This window comes from Panthera onca, chromosome A2, assembly GCF_046562875.1.
Source record: "Panthera onca isolate mPanOnc1 chromosome A2, mPanOnc1 haplotype 2, whole genome shotgun sequence".
NCBI lineage: Eukaryota > Metazoa > Chordata > Mammalia > Carnivora > Felidae > Panthera > Panthera onca.
Window position 1 is genome coordinate 20650524 of NC_138340.1, and position 21395 is coordinate 20671918.

Here is a 21395-nt window from a genome sequence, read left to right on the forward strand (position 1 = left end):
AAAAGTTTCTCAACATCGTTGCTTATTAGGGAAAGTCCAAACTTACGCTACAATGAGATACCACTACTTATCCATTATAATGGCTCAAATGAAAGAATTTTTAAAAACTGAGACCAAATGTTGGCAGAATGGAATGACCAGTTTGGAAATTAGTTTGGCTGTCCCTGATAAAATTAAGCATACACGTACACCTGTTCTGTGACTCAGCAATTCCACTCCTTCATATTTACTTGAGGGAAATGAAAATGTATGTTCACAAAAAGACTTGTACAGGAATGCTTGTAGCATTACATTCATAAGAGCCAAATACTGGAGACAAGTCAAATGTCTATAAATAGGAGAATGGATAAATATTTTTTATGAGTATACTCATAAAATACTATTAAATCATAAAAAGTAAAGAACTAACAATACATGTAATAACATCGATAAATCTCCAGACATTATGTTGAGGGGAAAAAAAGACAAACACAAAACAGAACATTTGTATAATTCCATATACGAAGTTTGATAACAGGCAAAACTAATACATAGGGATAGAAATCAGAACCAGGGTTGCCTTTGGGAATTAGGGCAGATTAGAAAGAGGCATGAAGGAATTCTCTGGAGTGATAGAAATTCCCTATATCTTGATAAGGTACAGATTTATGGGATGTATGCATTTGGCAAGACTTATTTAGCTGCACATTTAAAATTTCTTCATTTCACTATACATAAATTATAACCTTGATTTTTTTAAGATAAAGTTGAAATAAAGCCATTTTCAAAAAAAAATAAGAATTCAGAAAACAAAATTGCTAACAGATTCACACTAAAAGAAATGTTGAAGGAAGATCCCATATGGAAGCCCACATCAGCAGGTAGAATTGAAGGCCCCAGAAATAGTGAGCGTTGGGTAAATAGAAAAGACCATCTTTTTTTTTTCTTTAAGCTTTTTATTTTAATTCCAGTATAGTTAACATACAGTGTTGTATTAGTTTCAGGTGTACAATATAATGATTCAACAATTCCGTACATTGCTCAGTGCTCATCACGATAAGTGTACTCTTTAATCCCTATCACCTATTTCATCCATTCCCCCATCCACTCCCCCTCTGGTAACCATTAGTTTGTTCTCTATAGTTAAGAGTCTGTTTCTTGATTTGTCTCTCTCTCTTTTTTCCCCCTTTGTTTGTTTCTTAAAATTTTTTTTTAATGTTCTATTCATTTTTGAGACAGAGAGAGACAGAGGGTGAGCAGGGGAGGGACAGAGAGAGAACGACACACAGAATCCAAAGCAGGTTCCAAACTCTGAGCTGTCAGCACAGAGCCCGATGCGGGGCTCGAACTCACAAACTGCAAGATCATGACCTGAGCCAAAGTCGGACGCTTAGCTGACTGAGCTGCCCAGGTGCCCCTGTTTGTTTCTTAAATTCCACATATGAATGAAATCATATGGTATTTGTCTTCCTCTGGCATTTCACTTGGCATTATACTCTCTAGATCCATCCATGTTGTTGCAAATGGTAAGATTTCATGTTTTTTATGGCTGAATAATATTCCTGTGTGTGTGTGTGTGTGTGTGTGTGTGTGTGTGTATCTTTGTCCATTCATCTGTCCATGGATACTTGGGTTGCTTCCATAATTTGGCTATTGTAAATAATGCTGCAATAAACATAGGGGTGCATATATCCTTTAGAATTAGTGTTTTTGTATCCTTTGGGTAAATACCCAGTAGTGTGATTGCTGGATCATAAGGTATTCTATTTTTAAATTTTCTTGTAATTTTTTTAATGTTTATTTATGAGAGAGAGATAGTGCAAGAACAGGGGAGGGGCAGAGAGAGAGAGAGAGAGAGATAGAATCCGAAGCAGTCTCCAGGCTCTGAGCTGTCAGCAGAGCCTGATGCGGAGCTAGAACCCACGAACTGTCAGATCATGACCTACACCCAGGTCAGACGCTTAAACAACTGAGCCACCCAGGTGCCCCTATTTTAAAATTTTTGAGGAACCTCCATACTGTTTTCTACAGTGGCTGCATCAGTTTGCATTCCCACCAACAGTGCACGAAGGTTCTTTTTCTCCACCTTCTTGTCAACACTTTTTTTTTTTTTTAATCCATTCTGACAGGTGTGAGGTGATATCTCATTTATTTGCATTTCCCTGATGAGTGATGTTGAGCATCTTTTCATGTGTCTTGGCTATCTGGACGTCTAGAAAAGACCATCTTTTTTTTTTTTAACTTTATTTATTTTGAGAGAGGAGAGAAAGAGAGTGTGAATGGGGGAGGGGCAGAGAGAGAGGGAGAGAGAGAATCCCAAGCAGTCTCTGTGCTGTCAATGAAATGAGAGATTATGACCTGAGCTAAAATCAAGAGTCAGTGGGAGCACCTGGGTGGCTCAGTGGGTTAAGTGTCCAACTCTTGATTTCGGCTCAAGTCATGATCTCATAGTATGTGAGTTCGAGTCCCACATGGGGCTCTGCACTGACAACACAGAGCCTGCTTGAGATTCTCTCTCTATCCCTCTCTGCCCCTCCCTGTCTCGTGCTCTCTCTCTCTCAAAATAAATAAATAAACATTAAAAAAAAAAAAAAAGATTCGGTGGCTTAACTGACTGAGCTACCCAGGTGCCCCATAGAAAAGACCATCTTTTAAAATTTCTTTAAAATACCATGGAGTCTGGTGCTGGCAAGATGGAATAAGGGCATTACAGCTAATCTTTCCCAATGATGACAACTAAAAACTATGGCTAGAATACCAAAAGCAACTGGAGGGGCACCGGGATGGTTTAGTTGGTTGAGCACCCAACTCTTGATTTCATCCCAGGGTCATGAGATTGAGCCCTGCTTAAGATATTCTCTCTCTCCCCCTCCCTGTGCCCCACTCACATGCCCTCTCTCTAAAATGAACGTTTTTAAAAAGTTGGGGAGATGGGGCACCTGGGTGGCTCAATCGGTTAAGCGTCCGGCTTCAGCTCAGGTCACGGTCTCACAGTCCGTGAGTTTGAGCCCCGCGTCGGGCTCTGGGCTGATGGCTCAGAGCCTGGAGCCTGCTTCCAATTCTGTGTCTCCCTCTCTCTCTGCCCCTCCCCCATTCATGCTCTGTCTCTCTCTGTCTCAAAAATAAAAACGTTAAAAAAATAAAAATAGGGGCGCCTGGGTGGCGCAGTCGGTTAAGCGTCCGACTTCAGCCAGGTCACGATCTCGCGGTCTGTGAGTTCGAGCCCCGCGTCAGGCTCTGGGCTGATGGCTCGGAGCCTGGAGCCTGTTTCCGATTCTGTGTCTCCCTCTCTCTCTGTCCCTCCCCCGTTCATGCTCTGTCTCTCTCTGTCCCAAAAATAAATAAAAAACGTTGAAAAAAAATTTTTTAAAAAAAATAAATAAATAAAAATAAAAATAAAAGTTGGGGAGAAAGCAACTGGACTCTGAAAAGTGGACGATAGCAGGTAGACTGGGGAAGAAAGACAAAATTTGAACTGTCAATTTGTTTCCACATCAGAGCTGAAGGTGTCTCAAAACACAGAATTGCACTAGTGTGGGTGGCAAATGATCCAAGAGAAAGCCCCTCTTTTTTACCAGAGGGTCAAAAAAAGGCACTCCTCAAGCCAAAGATTATGGACAGCATCCCTTCCCCCACCCCACCCCCCATTTTCCTGTTTTTGTTTTCTCCCACAGCTCTGCCCCATGGCAAAGTCATAGAGCTGTCACAGTGGTAGCACCATGAGCTTCTGAAAAATCATCTCCTTGGCTAGAGGAAACATCCAGGATACAATCCAGAATTACTCAATTTACAAAGATCTAGGAAAATCTGATTAATTCTTAAGGAAAAAGACATTTAATGTTACAAGTATCAGACAACAACGTTTTAGACAGTTGTAACTATCTTCCATGATGGTAAAGGTGAACCCTTTCTAAATGAACAAAAACATAGTTCTCAGAAGAGACATAAAAACTAAAATAAAACAAAAGAGGGATGCCTGGCTGGGTCAATCGGTAGAGCATGCAACTCTTGATCTCAGGATCATGAGTTTGAGCCCACCATTAGGTGCAGAGATTACTAGAAAACAAACAAACAAGGGTCGCCTGGGTGGTTCAGTTGGTTAAGTGTCCCAACTCTTGATTTCATTTCAGGTCATGATCTCATGGTTCTTGAGTTCGAGCCCCACATCAGGATCTGTGCTGACTGTGCGGAGCCAGCTTGGGATTCTCTCTCCCCTGTCTCTGCTCCTCCCCAACTCGTGCTTTCTCTCTCTCAAAATAAATAAACTTAAAAAAATTAAAACAAAAAACTTAAAGAGGAACCAAGTGGAAATTTTATAACTGTAAAATACAATATCTGAAATAACTCACTGGCAGGCTCATTAGCAGAATGCAGACGACAGAGGAATCAGTGAGCTTGAATATAGAGCAACAGGAATGAAATAATCCAGAGAGAAATAATATTGTGAAAACAATTAAAAGAGCCTCAGCAATCTGTGGGACAATATTAAAAGATCTAACACTTATGTTATTAGAGTCCCAGAAGTAAAGAAGTTGATGTAGAAAAAACTTCTGAAACAAGGCTAAGAACTGCCCAAATTTGTGAAAGGCATAAATTTACAAATTCAAGAATCTCAGCAAATACCAAAGGGGATATACTCGATCAACAACAAAAAAGCAAACAACCTAATTAAAAAATGGGCAAAGGACTTGGATAAGCATTTATCCAAAGAAAATATCTGAGTGGCCAAGAAGTGCATGAAAAGATCCTCAACATGATGAATCATTAGGGAAATGCAAGTCAAAAGTGAAAGGTGATACCACCTCACACTCATTAGGATGGCTCTATCAAAAAACAAAAACAAAACAAAACAAAAAAACCCAAGTGTTGGCAAGGAGGGGGAGAAATTGGAACCTTTGTGCACTGTTGGTGGGAATGTAAAATGGTAGTCATTGTAGAGAACTGTATGGAGGCTTCTCAAGAAATTAACCATAAAATTCCCATATGTCGCAGCAATTCCACTTCTAGGCATACACCCCCCCAAAAAAACCGAAAGCAGAGTCTTGGAGAAATATTTGTACAATTGTGTTCAGAGAAGCAATCCTTTTGTGGATGAATGGATAAACAAAATGTGGCATATACGTACAATGGAATATTATTCAGTCTTTAAGAGAAAGGAAATTCTGACACCTGCTACAGCATGAATGAACCTTGAGGACATTATCTGAAGTGAAATACATCAGAAATGCATCAGTCACAAAAAGACTAATAGCGTATAATTCCACTTATAGGAGCTAGTTGTAGTCAAAATCGTAAGTAAAATGGTGGTTGCTAGGGGCTCGTGAGAAGGTGGCCTGTGTGTGTGTTGGGGGGGGGGGGTATTATTTAATAGGTATAGAGTTTCAGATTTGTAAGCTTTTGGCAGGTGGACAGTGGCAGCAGCTGCACAATGTGTAGGTACCTAATACCACTGAATTGTATGCTTAAAAATGGTAAATTAAAAATTAAAAGTAAAGGTAAATTAAAAAGTAAAGGTAAATTAAAAGTGGTAAATTTTGTTGTGTATTTTAACACAATAAAAAAGAAAAAGATGTATTCAAGAAAACCATGCCTTGGGGCGCCTGGGTAGCTCAGTCGGTTGAGCGTCCGACTTCGGCTCAGGTCATGATCTCGCAGTTTGTGGGATCGAGCCCCACATTGGGCTCTGCTGACAGCTCAGAGCCTGGAACCTGTTTCGGATTGTGTGTCTCCCTCTCTCTCTGCCCCTCCCCCACTCGCACTCTGTCTCCGTCTCAAAAATAAACATTTAAAAAAAAAAAGAAAGAAAACCATGCCCACACATGTAATTAAACTGCTGAATATCAAATCTCAAGAAAAATCATAAAAGCGGTCAGAAGAAAAATGATGCATTACTTAGTGGGGAGCAAGGATTCAAGGGCTGTGGATTTCCCCTAGTAGGAGCACGCCCATAGGAAAGGGGTTAGTATATTAAGGGATACTTCAGTGTTGCTTTGCAGTGTCTTTCAGGAGGTATGTTTATGCCATCATTGAGCTGAATTGGAGGAGAGACACATGAAATGAATTCTATCGACGTCTTCTGACCTCGAACAGGATTTTTGGGGGTTTGATTTGAACCTGACCCCGCTGGCCTCAGAAGAATGAGGGCAGGCAGGAGCAGATCTGAGGGTGAGGCCTCAAGAGCATGGGAGCAGGAGAGAAGCCTGTGGCTTCCGGAGGGGACCACACTATTCCTAAGTCTGACACTTGTCCCCAGGCAATAAGCAGTGTAGCGTGTCACTCCCACCCCAGGGGCAGTCTGTCCCCTCCAGGTTCTTGACCTGGCCCTGGCAGGAATGGCGGGGGTGGGGGGCAGGTCACCTTGACACCCTGACTTGTAGGCCTAGTGGTCTTGTCAGTTCTCAGACTCCACAGCCAGCCCCAACACATAATTGGACAGCCATGGCTTCCTGGCTGAGAGGTCAGCTTCTGACACCTACCAGCCCAGAGCAGTGGGTAGAGACCTGGCCTAATAAGGTCACAGAGGATACTTAGGGACCAGGGACTTTCTGAGGTCTCCATCCCCAAGTTCCATGGAAAAGGATAAAAAGCTCTCTGCCATCAGAGGGGCAGAATGGAGACTGTGGGAGCCCTGTCCCTCCCTGGCCTTTTCCAAGCCACAGTCCCACCATCACCCGCTGTCCCCGCCCAAGAAGCTGCAAGAGACAAGGCCCAAAAGAGGAGGCTTTTAATACAAAGAGGGCAGGGCCTGGCCTGGGAAGGACTTAAATAAAGTGGAGAGGAGTCAGGAGCCGGCAGTGGGGGGCTGGGGGGCCCTGCGGAGGGGGATGATGCAGACGGAGTTCCGAGCCTCTTTGATGCGCCACCAGCGGCCAAGCCTGCAGAGGACAAAACGAAAGGAGCAGCTGAGGCCAGGCCCAGCCCCCACCACCCCCAGTCCCACCAGGTAGCCCAGCCTCACCACCCTCACCCCTCCAAGGATGCCTCATACCTGTGCTCCTGCCCCACCCCAGCCACCAGGAAATCCCCAGAGGTGGAGAACTTGAGGCTATTGATGAAGCCCACCTGAGAAGAGGGAGAGACATGGGAAGATGTGAGAACAGATTCCCCCAACACCACAGCCCCAGCCTCACAGCCAAGGGCTTGGTGTCAGCAGGCCAGGTTAAATCCCTGCTCTGCCTCCTGCACCCAGACCAGCCCTTGACCTGTCAGGGCCTCAGCCTCCATACCTGTGAGGTGGATGATAACAGAGCAGCAGCCGCACAGTGAAATTTGTGAGGATTTAAGGAGACAGTGTATGCCAAGTACGTCGGGTGTCAGGGGTAGCCCAGGGCTTAGCTCCTGGCTGTGGGATCCTAGAGACCCCATGACCATCACCAAGCCCTTCACTGTCACCAGATGTCGCTGACCATCCTGCCACTGTCCCTTAGGGTGCAACACGTTCACAAGCCCTAGCCTGGTGTCAATCTGGCACCAGCCTCACAGAACCCATCACAGCACCAGGACCTCCATGGCTCTGCACACAATGTTCCCTGCCTTGTTCCCCTGCACCCAGGACAAGGTAGGGAGTAGAAAAGGGGAAAGGGGAGGAAGGGAAGAAGGAAGAGGAAAAAGGAGGGAGGGTTCCTGTCAGGTCCTATGCTAGGAGCTGGGACTATAAAAAAGAGAAGTCATAGCTGGCCCTGACCTGAGGAGCCTCCATTCTGGTAGGAAAATACAGTAAGGGTCTAATTCCAGGGGCCACGAGCTCCTGGGCCTCGGGACTGTTGTAAAGACAGGCTGGGCACTAGAGCCCCACTCACCAAGGGAATGTCACAGAGAGGGTCAAGCCGTCGGAAGCCCTCCCCACACTGCCAGAGCCGCACGCAAGAGCTGTGGGAGCCTGTGGGAGACGGGGAGACAGTGAGCACCCCCACGCCAGCCCACCCTGCAACCCCCTCCTCCCTGCCTCAAAGAGGACCCACCTGTAGCCACAAGGTCCGTGTTGAGAAGGGCTGCCACCGATGACACCCAGAAGGGCTGCTCCAGGCCTGGCTCCCCCCACAGCCCATGGGCCTCACGCTGCAGGGCAAGTGGCCGCTTCTTAGAGAGGCCCCACAAGGCCACAGAGCTGCGAATGGAGAATATGATCATGAGGGGCTTGGGTAGGGCAGAAAGGCCACTCAGCGGAAAGGAATCACACCAGCCGCACAGGGGGATTCCAGGAGGCAAGTCCAAGAGCAGTGGCAGTGGCACGAGACATCCAAAGGGCAGTTCTTACCCATCATCTGCACCCGACACCATGTGCTCCTCATTGATGAGCTGGATGCTGTCGATGGAGCCCCTGGCAAAAGGAGCAGTAAGGGGCATGGCCCCTCTCCCCAACACCCTTCCCAACCCGGCCCAGCGGATCGCCTTACTGGTGGCCATAGAAGACAAGCTGGGACTCCTCCGGGATCTTCCACACACGCACCGTCCCGTCTCGGCCCCCGGCCGTCACGCAGCACTCCCTGCTCAGGGCATCCAGCGCGGCCACGGAGTCCTGGTGCCCAAAGCTGGAGGGGGGCAGAGGCAGGATGGGTCACACATGAACAAGCACACACATCCGCACACCCTCTCCCCGCACACACTCACAGTGTCTCCACATAGGAGTTCTCCGCCACATTCCACACCTTCACAGAGCGGTCGTGGGACGTGCTGTAGAGCTGGTGGGTGCCTCTGCGGAAGGCCAGCCCCTAAGGGTACACAGAGAGCAGGTGAAAGGGGACCTGGACTACGGCAGGCGAGACAGGTCAGGCCCAGGGAGGACTTCCCGAAAAGCAGGTCACAAGGCACAGGAGTCAGGGCACACTCCCTAGCCATCAAGCAGCTGCAGACTTCTCAGAGGGCTCCCTGCTTCTTAGGCAAGCCCACTCAGCCTCTCCCAGCTCTTCCCTCTCCCTTCACCCCTTTATGTCCTTTACAGTGCCACTGACTGCACAGAAGTACAGGTTCTCTGACCTCAAGGACCCCCTGCCTCATTCACCCCATCACCCAAGCACCGCCAAACATCCATAGTTCCTACCGACACAGCGTCCCGGTGTCCCGTGAAAGTGTACAGGTGCCGGCAGCTCTGGGCCTCCCAAATGAAAATGAGCTTGCTACGGTCACCCGAGGCCTGTGGAGATGATGACAATGGCCCCAGGCACCCGATGTGTGCCCGGGCCTCTCACCCACTCCCAGGGCCAACCCTGCCTTACAAGGTACTTGCCGTCAGAGGAGATGGCCATGCAGAGGATGTGGCTGCCGTGGCCAGGGGGCTGCCCCTCCACACCCTTCTTGGCTCGTGGGATCACATGAAGCTTCCGTCTGCTCTCAACACTCCCTAACACCAGGAAAGACAGAGGCTACTGTGACGGAGGAGAGGACTGGCTGGCAACCCCCTCAAGGGCAGTATGGGGCTGTGGAAAAGGTCGTGGCCTCAGGGCCAAAGATCTGGCTCAGCCACTGTGAGACCCTGCACAAGTCCCCTCAATTTCCTCATCTGTTAAATGGTGACAATAATGCCAAAAAGCAGCCACAAAGCCCCAAAGAAAAGGACAGGATGGAGCTTTGGGACCAAGGGTGCGCGTTCTTCTGGTTTCTCCTGAGGAAAGTACTCCGCTGTCAAAGGGGAGACCCAGGAGGACCAGGAATGCAATCCCAAGACTGCACAGGGCCTCAGGTACCCTCCAGCTGCCCACCTGCAGCATCACTCCTCATTCAATCATTATCCTGCCTCATCATCTCCAGTGACAGCAACACAGAGTCACTAGCGCCACTCCCGGGCAGAAGCTTCCATTGTCATCCAGAAAACACTTCGTTTTTTTTTTTTTAATGTTTATTCATTTTTGGGAGACCGAGAGACAGACTGGGGGAGGGGCAGAGAAAGAGGGAAACACAGAATCTGAAGTAGGCTCCAGGCTCCAAGCTGTCAGCACAGAGCCCGACGCAGTTCTTGAACCCAGGAAGCACGGGATCACGACCTGGGCCGAAGTTGGATGCTCTACCGACTGAGCCACCCAGGCGCCCACAGAAAACACTTCTTCAGGAGCGAACTTACCTCCAGAAGCTTTCCCCATCAGGCCTCGGTCTGCCCTGATTACTCCCTCCTCCGCAGACCAGCCCTCCCCAAAGACCCCTGGTGAGGCTGCACCCCCACCCAGCTGCTCACTCACACTTGATAATGGTGCAGTCTTTGGCAGCAGAGAAGATGGCTGAATCGTCAGGGGTGATGACCACGCATGTGATGGAGAGCTGGTGCCCCCGCAAGACTTGGATGTCAGCCGGGGCTGGGGCCTGAATCTGGTGGGCAGGGCTGGGTCACTGCGACAGGGGGCAGGAAGGCCCCGACACACACACACACACACACACACACACACACACACACGCCATCCTTTCCCACCACCCTGACCAGAAGGCAAAGTGGACACAGAACTGCAAGGATCAGACCCTTATCTGGTCCGTCCTGTCTGCCTTAGTGCTCACCATGTTCCAGAGCAAAGAAAGACCCCCACGGCCTGAGTCCCCAGGCTTACTTACACCAAAGTGCCCTGCCCACTCACCTCCTTTGCCACCGACTTCTGCAGCCTGCCTCTCTGCTCGAGCTGCACAGAGAGGAAAGGGTGAGCTCCCAGGAGCAGGGCCAGCCCCACCCTTTTCTCCTACCACCTTCCCTCTACACTCACCACGTCCTCCTTCAGGCGCCCTGCCACCTGGTCCTCCTCAAATGCCTGGGCCTCAGCCTTCTCCTCCTCTGTGCAAGGACAGACCAGACCAAGTAAACCGAGGCCGAGACTCCACTTCTCCCTTCCCATCCCCACCACCACCACCTCCATCCTGGGCCCCAAACACTCAAGCTGTGTCCCATGGAAAGTTTAGGGTGCCTTGGGCAAAGGAGGGGTCTCCTCCTGCCTACCCCCTGCCTTTACTTAGAAATAAAGTAAGCTGAAGGTCTGGCCCAGCCCAGGAGGCCCATTACTCTCCTAGCCATTCTCCCCCAGGGCCACTGGCACCAGGAGCTCTGACAGCCCACCAGGTACCTGCATCAGTCACCCATCAGGTACAGCAGGCAGCCTTAAGCACAGACCCTGAACTCACAGGCCCAGTGCATGGGCTCACCTTGTTGCCTGAGCTGCTCCAAGTAGAGTTTGGCCAAGCGCAGCTTCTTTTCCTGGGCTGTCTCCTCCAGCTCCTCCTCCTCTTCCTCCTCAGTCCTCCTGGGAGCTAGGCTGGGGGTGGGGAGGGGCTGGCTCTGAGGGAGCTCACCCCGCTCCTCTAGCCTCTAGGACCATGCCTCGTCGCTGCTTCCCGACACTCAACCGCCCCCATCCCTGCCAGCCCTCATGGCCAACGATTACACATGTAGAAAACCAAAAGAGGTGACTTACCAAATTGAAAGGACCTACCCAGTGCCCGACATAAGGGTGAAAAGAAACCCCAAACCCAAGAAGATCACTGTGAAGTTTCTCAATTCTAGAGGGAAAGAGAAGGTTCTACAGGCTGCTGACAAAAGGTTACATACAAAGGGTCAGGAATCAAAAGGCTTCAGAAGTCTCAACAGCAACACTGAAAGCAGGCAGGCAAAGGAGCCTCACACACGAAATTCTGAAGGAAAATGTGAACTCCTGGAAGGCCATGCCAGTTACTATCAGATATACAAGGTGCCACAAGATTGGTCTTTTCTACACTTCATTTAAGGATGGGGATGTGCTCCCCAAACAAGAGGATAAACTAAGAATGAGAAAGGCATGGAAGACAGGGAATAGGAGATCCAACATGAAAAGCAGAAAAGGTAAATCCCAGAACCACCCCCAGACAGGGGAGCAGCCAGCCCAGGTCTGAAAAAAGGACCCAAGAGGCAGACACGCTGGGATGTCATTGCCTCATCCTCACCTTGGATGCCACCTCACTATGGATGCCATAGCACCATCCTCTACCTTGAGGACAGGATTCCAGGTAAAGCTTAACTGGTCTTGGCTTGACCTTGTGCTGAAGTTTCTGCTTTCCCTTCTACGCCCCACTCCCTACCCCAGCTGAGGGCACTCTCTTTACTCAAGATAAGTCCTACTTTGACTTGCTCCTGGGAGCTAGAGGTAGGTCACAGGAACTGTCCCTTCTGATCACATGCCTAAAGATACCTAGTCCCTGTCAAATGCCCCAGTTGTTCCCCAGGACTCATTCACGACCCTGCCCACAACTTGCCCAGAAAGGACCTTGGAAACTCTCAAGGAAGCCGAAGCTAAATCAGGTCACAGAGACCATTTAGTACTCAGTGCTCAGCAAGCCTTCAGCCAACAGGGTTGGTGGCTGCCCTGCTAACCAGCCAAGGTTAGAACTTGCACTCCGTTTACCCAAACTAATCGGTCTATTGTTTAGGGATTCACACATAGGAGACAGAACTCTAAAGGAAAGCAAAGGAAATATACATTGTATTGTATAATTCCACTCATTTGATGTTCTGGAAAAAGCAAAATCCAGGGACAGTAGTTAGCAGGGACTGGAGGCAGGGCAGTAACTGACCACAAAGGAGTGGGGGGGAGTTCTGGAGTGTGATGAAACCCTTCTATACCTTCACAGTGGTGGTCGTTATACAACTACATGTGTTTAACTCACAAACTGTACGCTAAAAAAGGTGAATATTACCATATGTAAATTGTATCTGAATGAAAAAAATGAAGAGAAGGAGAAGGAGGGGAGGGAGGAAGAAGGGGAGACCAAAGAAATGATTAACTCAAGTCAGGAATGCAGTTGGGGCTTCCAAGTTTCCGCAAATGGTCTAGTTCCTAACCTAAGGGGTGGGCGCACAGAGGTTCATCATTTCACCACTGCTCCCTATAGTACAAACGCGTTTCATGAACTCTTCTGTATCTCATACATTCACAACACATTCTTTAAACGTTAAAAGTATTTGGCACAGGGCCAGACACACACCTGCCCAGGGTAACCTTGAGAGAAAATATATATCTCTGTGAGCAGGTTAAGGCCAACATGTACTCAGTTTTAGAAGCTGAATTTCTAAGGCCAACTCTAGGATCCATCCCCTGATATGACAGACTCCATTCCACAGGCTCAGGACTTGACACTTTGCTGGCGTCCTCTGAAACCCTGCATCATGCCCCACCCCTGTCACCTGCAGAATGAGGGAGGTATTAAAAGCCCTCCACAATCTGGATGCAGCCAACACCTACCTTTCCATCCTCTCCATCTCCCAGTCTGGCAGTTTTACATACAAATTTGACAATTTACATACAAAAAGCTGAAGACTCTTCTCTGATCCCTGAGTGTCCTCCCTACCTCTACATGAGGGACTCCTCTTCATCTCTCCAGGCCCTATTTAAATGTTCCCTCACCTGTCTCCAGAACACAGAGCTGTAGAATACACATCCTATTACAACACGTTTTGTCTTCACCTGCCTGTTGATCTCTATTCTCAACAGTAAAGCCAGTACCTGGCGTATGTTGAGAGTCAGCGGGGAGAGCAGCAATTGTGAAATTGTGGGAAAGCAGATGAAGAACTAGCAAGCATTTCTTGCATTCCACTTCCCTTACCAGCCAGTCCAGCCTGTGCTCAGGTCCCTGCCAATGAGGGAGCTCTCACTGGTCTCGCATTGGGACCCTGCAGGGAAGGAGATGAGACTTCTCAATCTCCTCAAGATGAGACCTACTCATCCGGGTTAGAACTGGAGGAAAGAGCCAAGATCTAAGAGCCAAAAAGGCGGGAAACCTGGGTTCTAGGCCCAGCTCTGCCCACACTCACTGAGTCTTCCATACACCATGGGCCTCAGTGTCCCCTCCCCCCAGTGGAAGAGAGCTCACCTCTCACTCTCGGAGTCGCTGGAGATCTCCTCATTCATCTTGCCGCCTCCCTTGGACTTGCCCTTCTCCCCGGCAGAATCCGCCTGAGAATTAAATAATCCTTTCGTTGGTCAAGGGTCCCAACCACCCCGGCACTGTGCAAGAGCCCTTTCCGATCCCTCGAGAGCCGCGGGACTAGGAAAAGCGGTGGCCCCCCGGCTCAAGTGCAAGGCCTTCCAGGATTTGGCCCGCGGAGAGAGGGACGAAGCTGACTCCAGCTGGAATCCCGAAAAAAGGGCCACGGAGGGGCCGGGGGCCTGGGTGTCCGTAGGAGATGACGGTGGTCCCAGTAACGGGACTGACTCTGGCCTGCAGAAGAGCCAGACTCACCTTCCGCCGCCGCTTGCCGGCCCCTGCACCGGCCCCGGCCCCGGCTCCCGAGGCCGACCTTCCGCGTTTTCGAGCCGCCGCTGCCGCGGACATGCTGCCCACCTTGCGTGTAAGGAGAACTCGGTAGCAGCCACGGAGAACTCACGTGGCTGCTAAACCCAGGCGGTCTGGCAAGACTCCGGGCCCGGATAGGCTCCCAATGCCCGGTGGGCCCCGCCTCCCACAGCTCCATTGGGTCCTTCTGTAAACTCTGCCACGCCCCCCAAGCACCCATAGGGTAAACGCTTGTGGCCACGCCTCCAACAGTTCCTACAGGCTCCCGCGCCAGTCTCCAGTAGGTAGCAAGCCTCTCCGGGCGCTTCCGGCACAAGGCAGTGGCGCGTGCGCCCTGCTTCAGGCTGACGTCCAAGGGCGGGTCGGAAGAGACGGGTTTTCTCTGTGTTTGCGGCCCTTGAACGCTGGGAGGTGTCAGAGATGCAGGGTTTCACGTCTCGGAACGTGACTCCTCCCCGTCGGGGGCGGGGGCAAGAACGAACCAGCCTGGCACTAGATAACCCGGGGAATCTAGGCAGCCTCGAGAAGAGGTAGGCAGTGCCTGCACCAGGGTCCAAGGTCATTGGCAACCGGCGGACTTGTACTGCGCACTTCAGGCCAGACATGCGGCGCTCAGGATGAGTCAGTCCCTTAGGCCTTGGCTGTATCCCTATCAAGTGTCCATGGGTCCGTGGGACAGGCTGCCGGCCTCCTCCTGCCCAGCCTCTGACTCACTTGACTGGTGGCCAGATAGCTAGAAAACCACACCCCCCACTCCTGTGTTGCCCCTGCCCCCACCTCTGGCGATTGTAGGGAAATCACTCTCCAAGTCACACCTGAGGTTACAGAGGGTTGCTAGACAAGGCCCTAGAACTGGAACTGCTGTGGGGGTCCTGATAGTAGACCTAGTGGCCGCCACTAGGCCGCCACTAGCCGCCAGGTCACGGCTTCTTTCTCCTAGGTGAGTGCCCTATGGTCCAGCCCACAGCCCTCCGCAGGGCAGGGCAGGGATGGGTGGGACTGGCCCTTGCCCTCTGGCAGTTCAAGGCCACTGATCTCACACCCTGACTGGCACCCCAGAACTTTTGAACCCCTTGGGAATGAATGGTTTCTGGGCCCCTGGGTCGCACGTTCTGGAGGGACACATCTGGCCCCAGGAGTGTGGCCCCGGGGAGCTACTACTGCCCACTGTCCTCCATAGTTGGGTGACTCAGCCTAGCAACCATGTCAGGCCCATCTGAGTCAGCTGAGACGGGAGGAGGAAGCAGTACCCAGGGAGTGCTCTGGATGGAGGAGGAGCCCAGAAGCAAGAGGAAGGAGATTCTCCTTTCACTTTCCCTCCCTCATCAGGACTTACTGGATTGCTAGAGGATAGGGAACCACTCTTCCTTAACCCCGGGCAGACTGTACAGGGTCCTGGCCTGGCCCCTCTGAATGGGAAAAGGGAAAGGTGACTGGTACAGACAGCTGGTTTTGGTCTGAGTCTGGGAATGGGGAAATGGAAGCAGGGCGAGACAGTGGCTTGAGGGTGGGGGGTTGGGGGCAGAACACCAAAGGGCAAACCCAAAGTGGGGCAAGCTGGTGCTGTGCCAGCCAGGTGGAATGCAGAGTCCATGAAGGGCTGAGGGACCCCTCTGTGCCCCAGAAGAGCCATGGCTCCAAAGCGCAAGCCCCCGGTGCAACATGCGGGTCCTGAAAAAAAGAAGGGGCGTCAGGGGGCAGAGGAGGAGGACAGCTTCCGCTCCACTGCCAAGGCTCTCAGAGCTGCACCCACGGAGAAGCGCATAGTCCGAGTGGATCCAGCATGCCCACTCAGCCACAGTCCCAGGACTCAGGTAAGCTGTAGGACCCATCCAGTCTTGGAGCCTACTCCTTCCTAGGTATAAATACACTCAGACCTACTCTGCTTCCCACTGGGGCTTGGTTCTGGCCTGATAGGTCAAGGTCCCAAGTAAGCTATGTTCCCCCAAGACCCCAAAGGTCATGTAGGGTTATACACCATCAGATCCAGGCAGGTCCTGTCTGTTCTTCAGACCCCAGAGCAGGCCCCTGAGCTTCTTAGGCCTCCCCCTGCCACACTTAAGGCAGGGCTGTGACCCCTCAGTCTTCCCAGGGCTCACTATGTCCCCTAAAGCAGCCCCACAGAGCCATGTCCCCTGAGATCCCTTGCATGGCAGGGTCATGTCCCTGTCAACCCCCCAGGGCAGAACCAATGTCTCTCTCTGATTCCCTGACACAGGGCACAGCCATGTCCTCCCAGAACTCCCCCCAACTGCCTGGGTTGAGTCATGTCCCCTCAGTCTGTGTCCCCCAGGGCAGAACCGTGACCTCCTCAAGCCTTCCCTGACAGGGCCTCCTCCGATGCCCCAGTGCAGCATGACTCCTTCCCCATCAGACCCCTGTCATTGTGCAGCTGGGTACCCTGTCTCATTCAAGGGCAGCCCAAGCCAGCCTGCCTTCCCTATGCCCCCTCTGGCCCCAGGTGCATGAAGACTACGCCTGCACCCTGAACCAGACCAACATTGGGAGCAACAACAACAAATTCTACATCATCCAGCTGCTGGAAGAGGGTGACCGCTTCGCCTGCTGGAACCGCTGGGGTCGTGTGGTGAGTGCCACCTTCCCACCCTGTGCCCACCTCCTCCCCACCTCTCTCTTTACAATACATACCCCCTACTCCCCCAGGGTCCCCACAACTTACTCAGCTGCTGACCACACCCCCTCCCCACTTCTGACTACCCAGGGGCTCTTGGCACAGCAGAGGGCAACTAATGTCCACAGTGGGTACTGTCACAGGCACACCCCTGAAGGTTGTTGGTTGCAGGGAGAAGTGGGCCAGTCAAAGCTCAGCTATTTCATGTTACTGGAGGATGCAAAAAAGGACTTTGAGAAGAAGTTTCGGGACAAGACCAAGAACAGCTGGGTGGATCGGGATCATTTTGTGGCCCACCCGGGCAAGTACATGCTTATTGAAGTACGGGGAGAGGACGAGGCCCAGGAAGCCATGGTAAAGGTGAAGTGGCCAGGGAGGGTGGTGGGCCTTGCGTTGAGGGAGGGGACTAGATGGAGAGACCCAGCCAGTTGTGTTCTGCCACTGTCCAGCTTTGTGGCCTCAGGCACAGACCTCTCTTCTCTGGCCTCAACCTGGCCAGTCTCTGTTTAATGCCAGGTTCTTCTCTGGCTGTGCCCAGCTACTCCTGCTCATTTGTGCCCTCTATCTCTAGATGGTTGGAGGCCCAGTAAGGACCATGGTTCAGCAGGTGCGGCCCTGCTCCCTGGACGCAGCTACACAGAAGCTCATCACCAACATCTTCAGCAAAGACATGTTCAAGAATGCCATGACCCTCATGAACCTGGGTGAGGAGAGAGGGGCCGGACAGGGTTGCAGGGGCCTGGGGGCTGCAAGGCCATGGGACTGAGTCTCCCTGACTTTCCCCACCTCCTAGATGTGAAGAAGATGCCCCTAGGGAAGTTGAGCAAGCAGCAGATTGCACGGGGCTTCGAGGCTCTGGAGGCACTGGAGGCGGCCCTCAAAGACCCTACGGATGGTGGCCTCAGCCTGGAGAAGCTATCCTCCCACTTCTACACTGTCATTCCCCACAACTTTGGCCGCAATCGGCCCCCATCTATCAACTCCCCTGAGCTTCTGCAGGCCAAAAAGGACATGCTGCTGGTGAGGGTTGGCAAGTGGGTGGGCAGTGGGGCAGACAGACAGACTGGGCAAGGGAGATGGAGGACAGATGGCCAAGAAGGCCCAGATAGGTGGACTGAATAGGTAGGTTGAAGGACGGGAGGGGAAGGCCGGGCAGATGGATGGTATGGGGGTGCACAGGTGGGGTGACCATGGTCCCAGTCGTGTGGGAGGGAGGAGGCTGGGAGTCCAGTGGACAGACAAGCTGCCAGTGCCCATCACTTTAGGTGCTGGCAGACATCGAGCTGGCTCAGACCCTGCAGGCAGCCCCTGAGGAGGAGAAGGTGAAGGAGGTGCCACACCCACTGGACCGAGACTACCAGCTCCTTAAGTGCCAGCTCCAGCTGCTGGACTCCGAGGCACCCGAGTACAAGGTGGGCCAGGTCCCACAGAGGAGCCTGGCTAATAGCAGGCACTGTCCCTCTACCCATCTGCCCTCCTGGTGTGCAGAGGAATCCCTTGGCCTTGGCCTTCTCTCCCTGTGTCTGAAGGGCCCAAGGAGAGCTCTGGGACTGGGGCACCAGTGGGGGTTTGTCCACACATCTGTCAGCCTCGGCATCCAGCATTTGCTTTCCTTGCAGGTAATATATACCTACTTAGAACAGACTGGCAACACCTACAGATGCCCTGTTCTTCAACATGTTTGGAAAGTAAACTGAGAAGGGGAGGTAAGAGAGATTCCTCCCAACCCACTCCCCTATCACTATCTGACTCTGAAGGAGATGACCTTAGTTTATGTGCCCATTAGTGAGTCAGCTTAACAATTGGTCAGTTTCCCTCAGACCCAGGTCTTGTGCACGTGTGCATGAGTGGATGTGATTGGCCAGAGGGGCCTTTGGCCTTGGTGGTGCTCTCTGAGCATCAGGGAGAAGCACCTGAGCTTGGATAGCATGACCTTTCCTGTTCCCACCTCCTTCCCCCCAGGGAGATAGGTTCCAGGCCCACGCCAAGCTGGGTAATCGGAGGCTGCTGTGGCATGGCACCAATGTGGCCATGGTGGCCGCCATCCTCACCAGTGGGCTTCGCATCATGCCACATTCTGGTGGCCGCGTTGGCAAGGGCATCTACTTCGCCTCAGAGAATAGCAAGTCAGCGGGCTATGGTGAGATACCCCCGGGGGCCACCTGGGCAGGTACAGGACACCAGGGAGGACCAAGCCCAGTGCTCACCCAAAAGAGGGAACCTTGAATAGCTACTGACGAGAGTGCTCAGCGGGGCATCCTGAGTCCTGTGGGGACTCTGTGGAGGGACCAGTGGTCAGAGACAGGTCAGACAGCCCCATGCAGCATCTCTTCCTGGAGCAGGTGATGCAGATAGGATGAGCGTGCCAGCCAGATGTGGAGGGGAGTGCAGTGAAAGAGGAGGTTTGGAGGTAAAGAAACTAGGAAGTGGCACACAGGCTGGGAGGCTACGCACACCATGTCAGGACCTCCAAGCACAGCCTGATGATAAGGCTCCAAGCAAATGCCTTGTGTGGGCGGGAGGGCTGGGGCCTGGAAGATCAAGGGAGCTTTATCCAGATAGTGATGGGACCCTCACCAGACTTGGTATAGCAGCAGCATCTCAGTGGCTACAGCCTCAGGGAGAGTGACTGAGGCCAGAGGCATAGGGAGGCCATGTTCTTACCCAGGCCAGATGTGATGGGCACACAACGCAGGCAGTGGAGGTGGGGGAAGAAAGAATCCGTGAGAGGGATGTGCGGGAGGTGGGATGGGCAGCATGTGTGACGGGGTTGAAGTATCTCTGATGACCCCCAAGTTTCTGTCCAGAGGTGTCCTCACTGAGGAGACCTCCCCAGACTGGCTCCCCGGCCAGCCCATCATTGGAGACCACCACCACCCACTGAGCCAAGAGAGCAAGGTTGGATGGGGCTGATGTTCTCGGATGTCTGAGGTTGCTCAAGGCCAAGGGGACCACCAGGAGGGCAGAGGAGCCTATGAAGGAATAGAGGGTAGCTTCAGCAGAAACAGTGCAAGGGGGTCCTAGGCTAAGGGGTGGAGGATGCCAGTGGCAAAATCAACAGAACAGGCCAGAGAGAAAAGGCCTCCACCCTGGATTTGGTCACTGGGAGCCCCTTGCTGACGTTGGTGTCGGGTAGAAGGGGCTGCATATACCTGCTCTCAGGGATCAGAAGAGTGGGGTAAGGGGTAGGGGGGAACACAGCCAGGACAAGCGGTGTTTTTAAGGATGCAGGAAGAGTGGGCACTTTCCTGGGCTCAGTCAACAAAGCCAGAGGAGATAAGATGCAGCAGAAGGGGACCAGGGAGTCAGGTAGGAGGGCCAAGCTTCTTCCCTGTGTCCCCCAGTTACTGGCATGTCCTGCGGAGCCCACCAAATTGGCTACATGTTCCTGGGTGAGGTGGCACTGGGCAGAGAGTACCACATCACCATCGACGAGCCCAGCTTGAAGCAGCCACCCCCTGGCTTCGACAGTGTCATTGCCCGAGGCCACACAGAGCCTGGTGAGTCCTGAAAAGCTAGACAGGCCTGAGGATAGAGACCTGGGGCTGAGCTAGGGGACCAGGATGCTTTCAGGGCATGGTGGGCCCAGGAGGTGGGCAGAGAAGGAGCTGAGGAGAGAGACAAAAAGCAGTAGGCTTCCTCACTATGGTCATTCACTTTGTCATTCGACAAACATTTGCTGATTGAACATATTCCTGGGCATCTAGGAGAGCTTCAAAGAAAAGGTGTCATTGACTGAGCATTGAAAGATATAAGTAGGCATTTCCCAGGCAGAGAAATGGGGAGGATACTCCAGGCAGAAGGCCTGGCCTGTGCAGTGGCTTGGAGATTGCAAGGGGGGGAATGAGCAGGTGTTCCCTGTGGCAGAAGTGGAGAGCATAGGAAGCAGAACTTACTGGTAAAGCCAAGGACCAGTGACCCTTGAGTCACCCATGGCCCTTGCTGTGCCCTGCAGATCCAGCCAAGGACACCGAGCTGGAGCTGGATGGACAGCGAGTGGCGGTGCCCCAGGGCCAGCCCGTGCCCTGCGCAGAGTTCAGCAGCTCCACCTTCTCCCAGAGTGAATATCTCATCTACCAAGAGAGCCAGTGTCGCCTGCGCTACCTGCTAGAGGTTCATCTCTGAGCTGTCCCCCTACCCTTGCCCCGGGGCCTGCTGGCCGCTAGACCATCATCTCAACCTTCCTGCCCATCCCCCATATCACCCCTTCTTGCCCCCAGATCTCTCTCTTGTGTCCCAGACAGTGATCCCCCCCCTCCCTCCAATCCTTGCTAGCCCTGGCATGGCCGTGGCCCCAGAGTCTCACCTCCTAAGGTGATGGGCATGATGGGCTGCCATTATTACTGGGGCACAGATACAGCAACCCATTCAAGTTAGAGGAGCACAGAATGAGAGTGGGCAGAATCCCAGATCCACCTGGGCTGTCCACCCTGGCCCAGCTTGTCTGTCCGAGAGGTGTGAGCACCAGGGTAGGCTAAACTTCAAGCATGCACAGCAAGCTTATTAAATATTGTATCTGCTCACTCCCTGGCCTCTGCTTGTCTGTGCC

The 21395-nt window shown here is 52.1% G+C and overlaps 2 protein-coding genes across 4 annotated transcripts; one reads left to right on the forward strand and one right to left on the reverse strand.

The window, feature by feature from the left end:
* Positions 1-6685: 6685 nt before the first annotated feature.
* Positions 6686-14364, reverse strand: RRP9 (ribosomal RNA processing 9, U3 small nucleolar RNA binding protein). Of its 3 annotated transcripts, XM_060631168.2 has the most exons (16): positions 14161-14274; positions 13792-13874; positions 13525-13591; positions 11095-11204; positions 10662-10729; positions 10539-10580; positions 10152-10278; positions 9195-9319; positions 9020-9112; positions 8590-8690; positions 8376-8510; positions 8237-8299; positions 7941-8086; positions 7779-7858; positions 6968-7041; positions 6686-6854 (listed from the first exon to the last, which is right to left on the reverse strand). In XM_060631168.2, exons 2-16 carry the CDS (start codon positions 13823-13825, stop codon positions 6761-6763), a joined length of 1359 nt encoding a protein of 452 aa, XP_060487151.2. In that variant the 5' UTR covers positions 13826-13874; positions 14161-14274; the 3' UTR covers positions 6686-6760. The 3 variants fall into 3 exon arrangements, with proteins under 3 accessions (XP_060487151.2, XP_060487149.2, XP_060487150.2); XM_060631166.3 differs by lacking the exon at positions 13525-13591 and having other exon boundaries at positions 14161-14364; XM_060631167.2 differs by lacking the exon at positions 14161-14274 and having other exon boundaries at positions 13792-13894.
* A 494-nt stretch (positions 14365-14858) lies between these two features.
* On the forward strand, positions 14859-21369 carry PARP3 (poly(ADP-ribose) polymerase family member 3). The gene is given in 11 exon segments (XM_081794947.1): positions 14859-15154; positions 15791-16028; positions 16676-16801; positions 17018-17206; positions 17418-17550; positions 17640-17866; positions 18112-18258; positions 18466-18552; positions 18809-18986; positions 20191-20346; positions 20802-21369. Coding segments are annotated over 10 exon segments (1596 nt in total). The 5' UTR covers positions 14859-15154; positions 15791-15845; the 3' UTR covers positions 20972-21369.
* The last annotated feature ends 26 nt before the right edge of the window (positions 21370-21395 follow it).

What these genes read in the sequence shown, in the direction of transcription:
- RRP9 (XM_060631166.3), bottom strand. Translation starts at nt 14,253, where the DNA reads ATGTCCGCGGCAGCGGCGGCTCGAAAACGCGGAAGGTCGGCCTCGGGA. An exon ending in AGCGACTCCGAGAGTGAGAG is followed by an intron (nt 11,205 to 13,791) that starts GTGAGCTCTCTT and finishes CCCCACCCCCAG; the next exon opens with CCTAGCTCCCAGGAGGACTG. An exon ending in AACTCCTATGTGGAGACACT is followed by an intron (nt 8,511 to 8,589) that starts GTGAGTGTGTGC and finishes GCCCCCCTCCAG; the next exon opens with CTTTGGGCACCAGGACTCCG.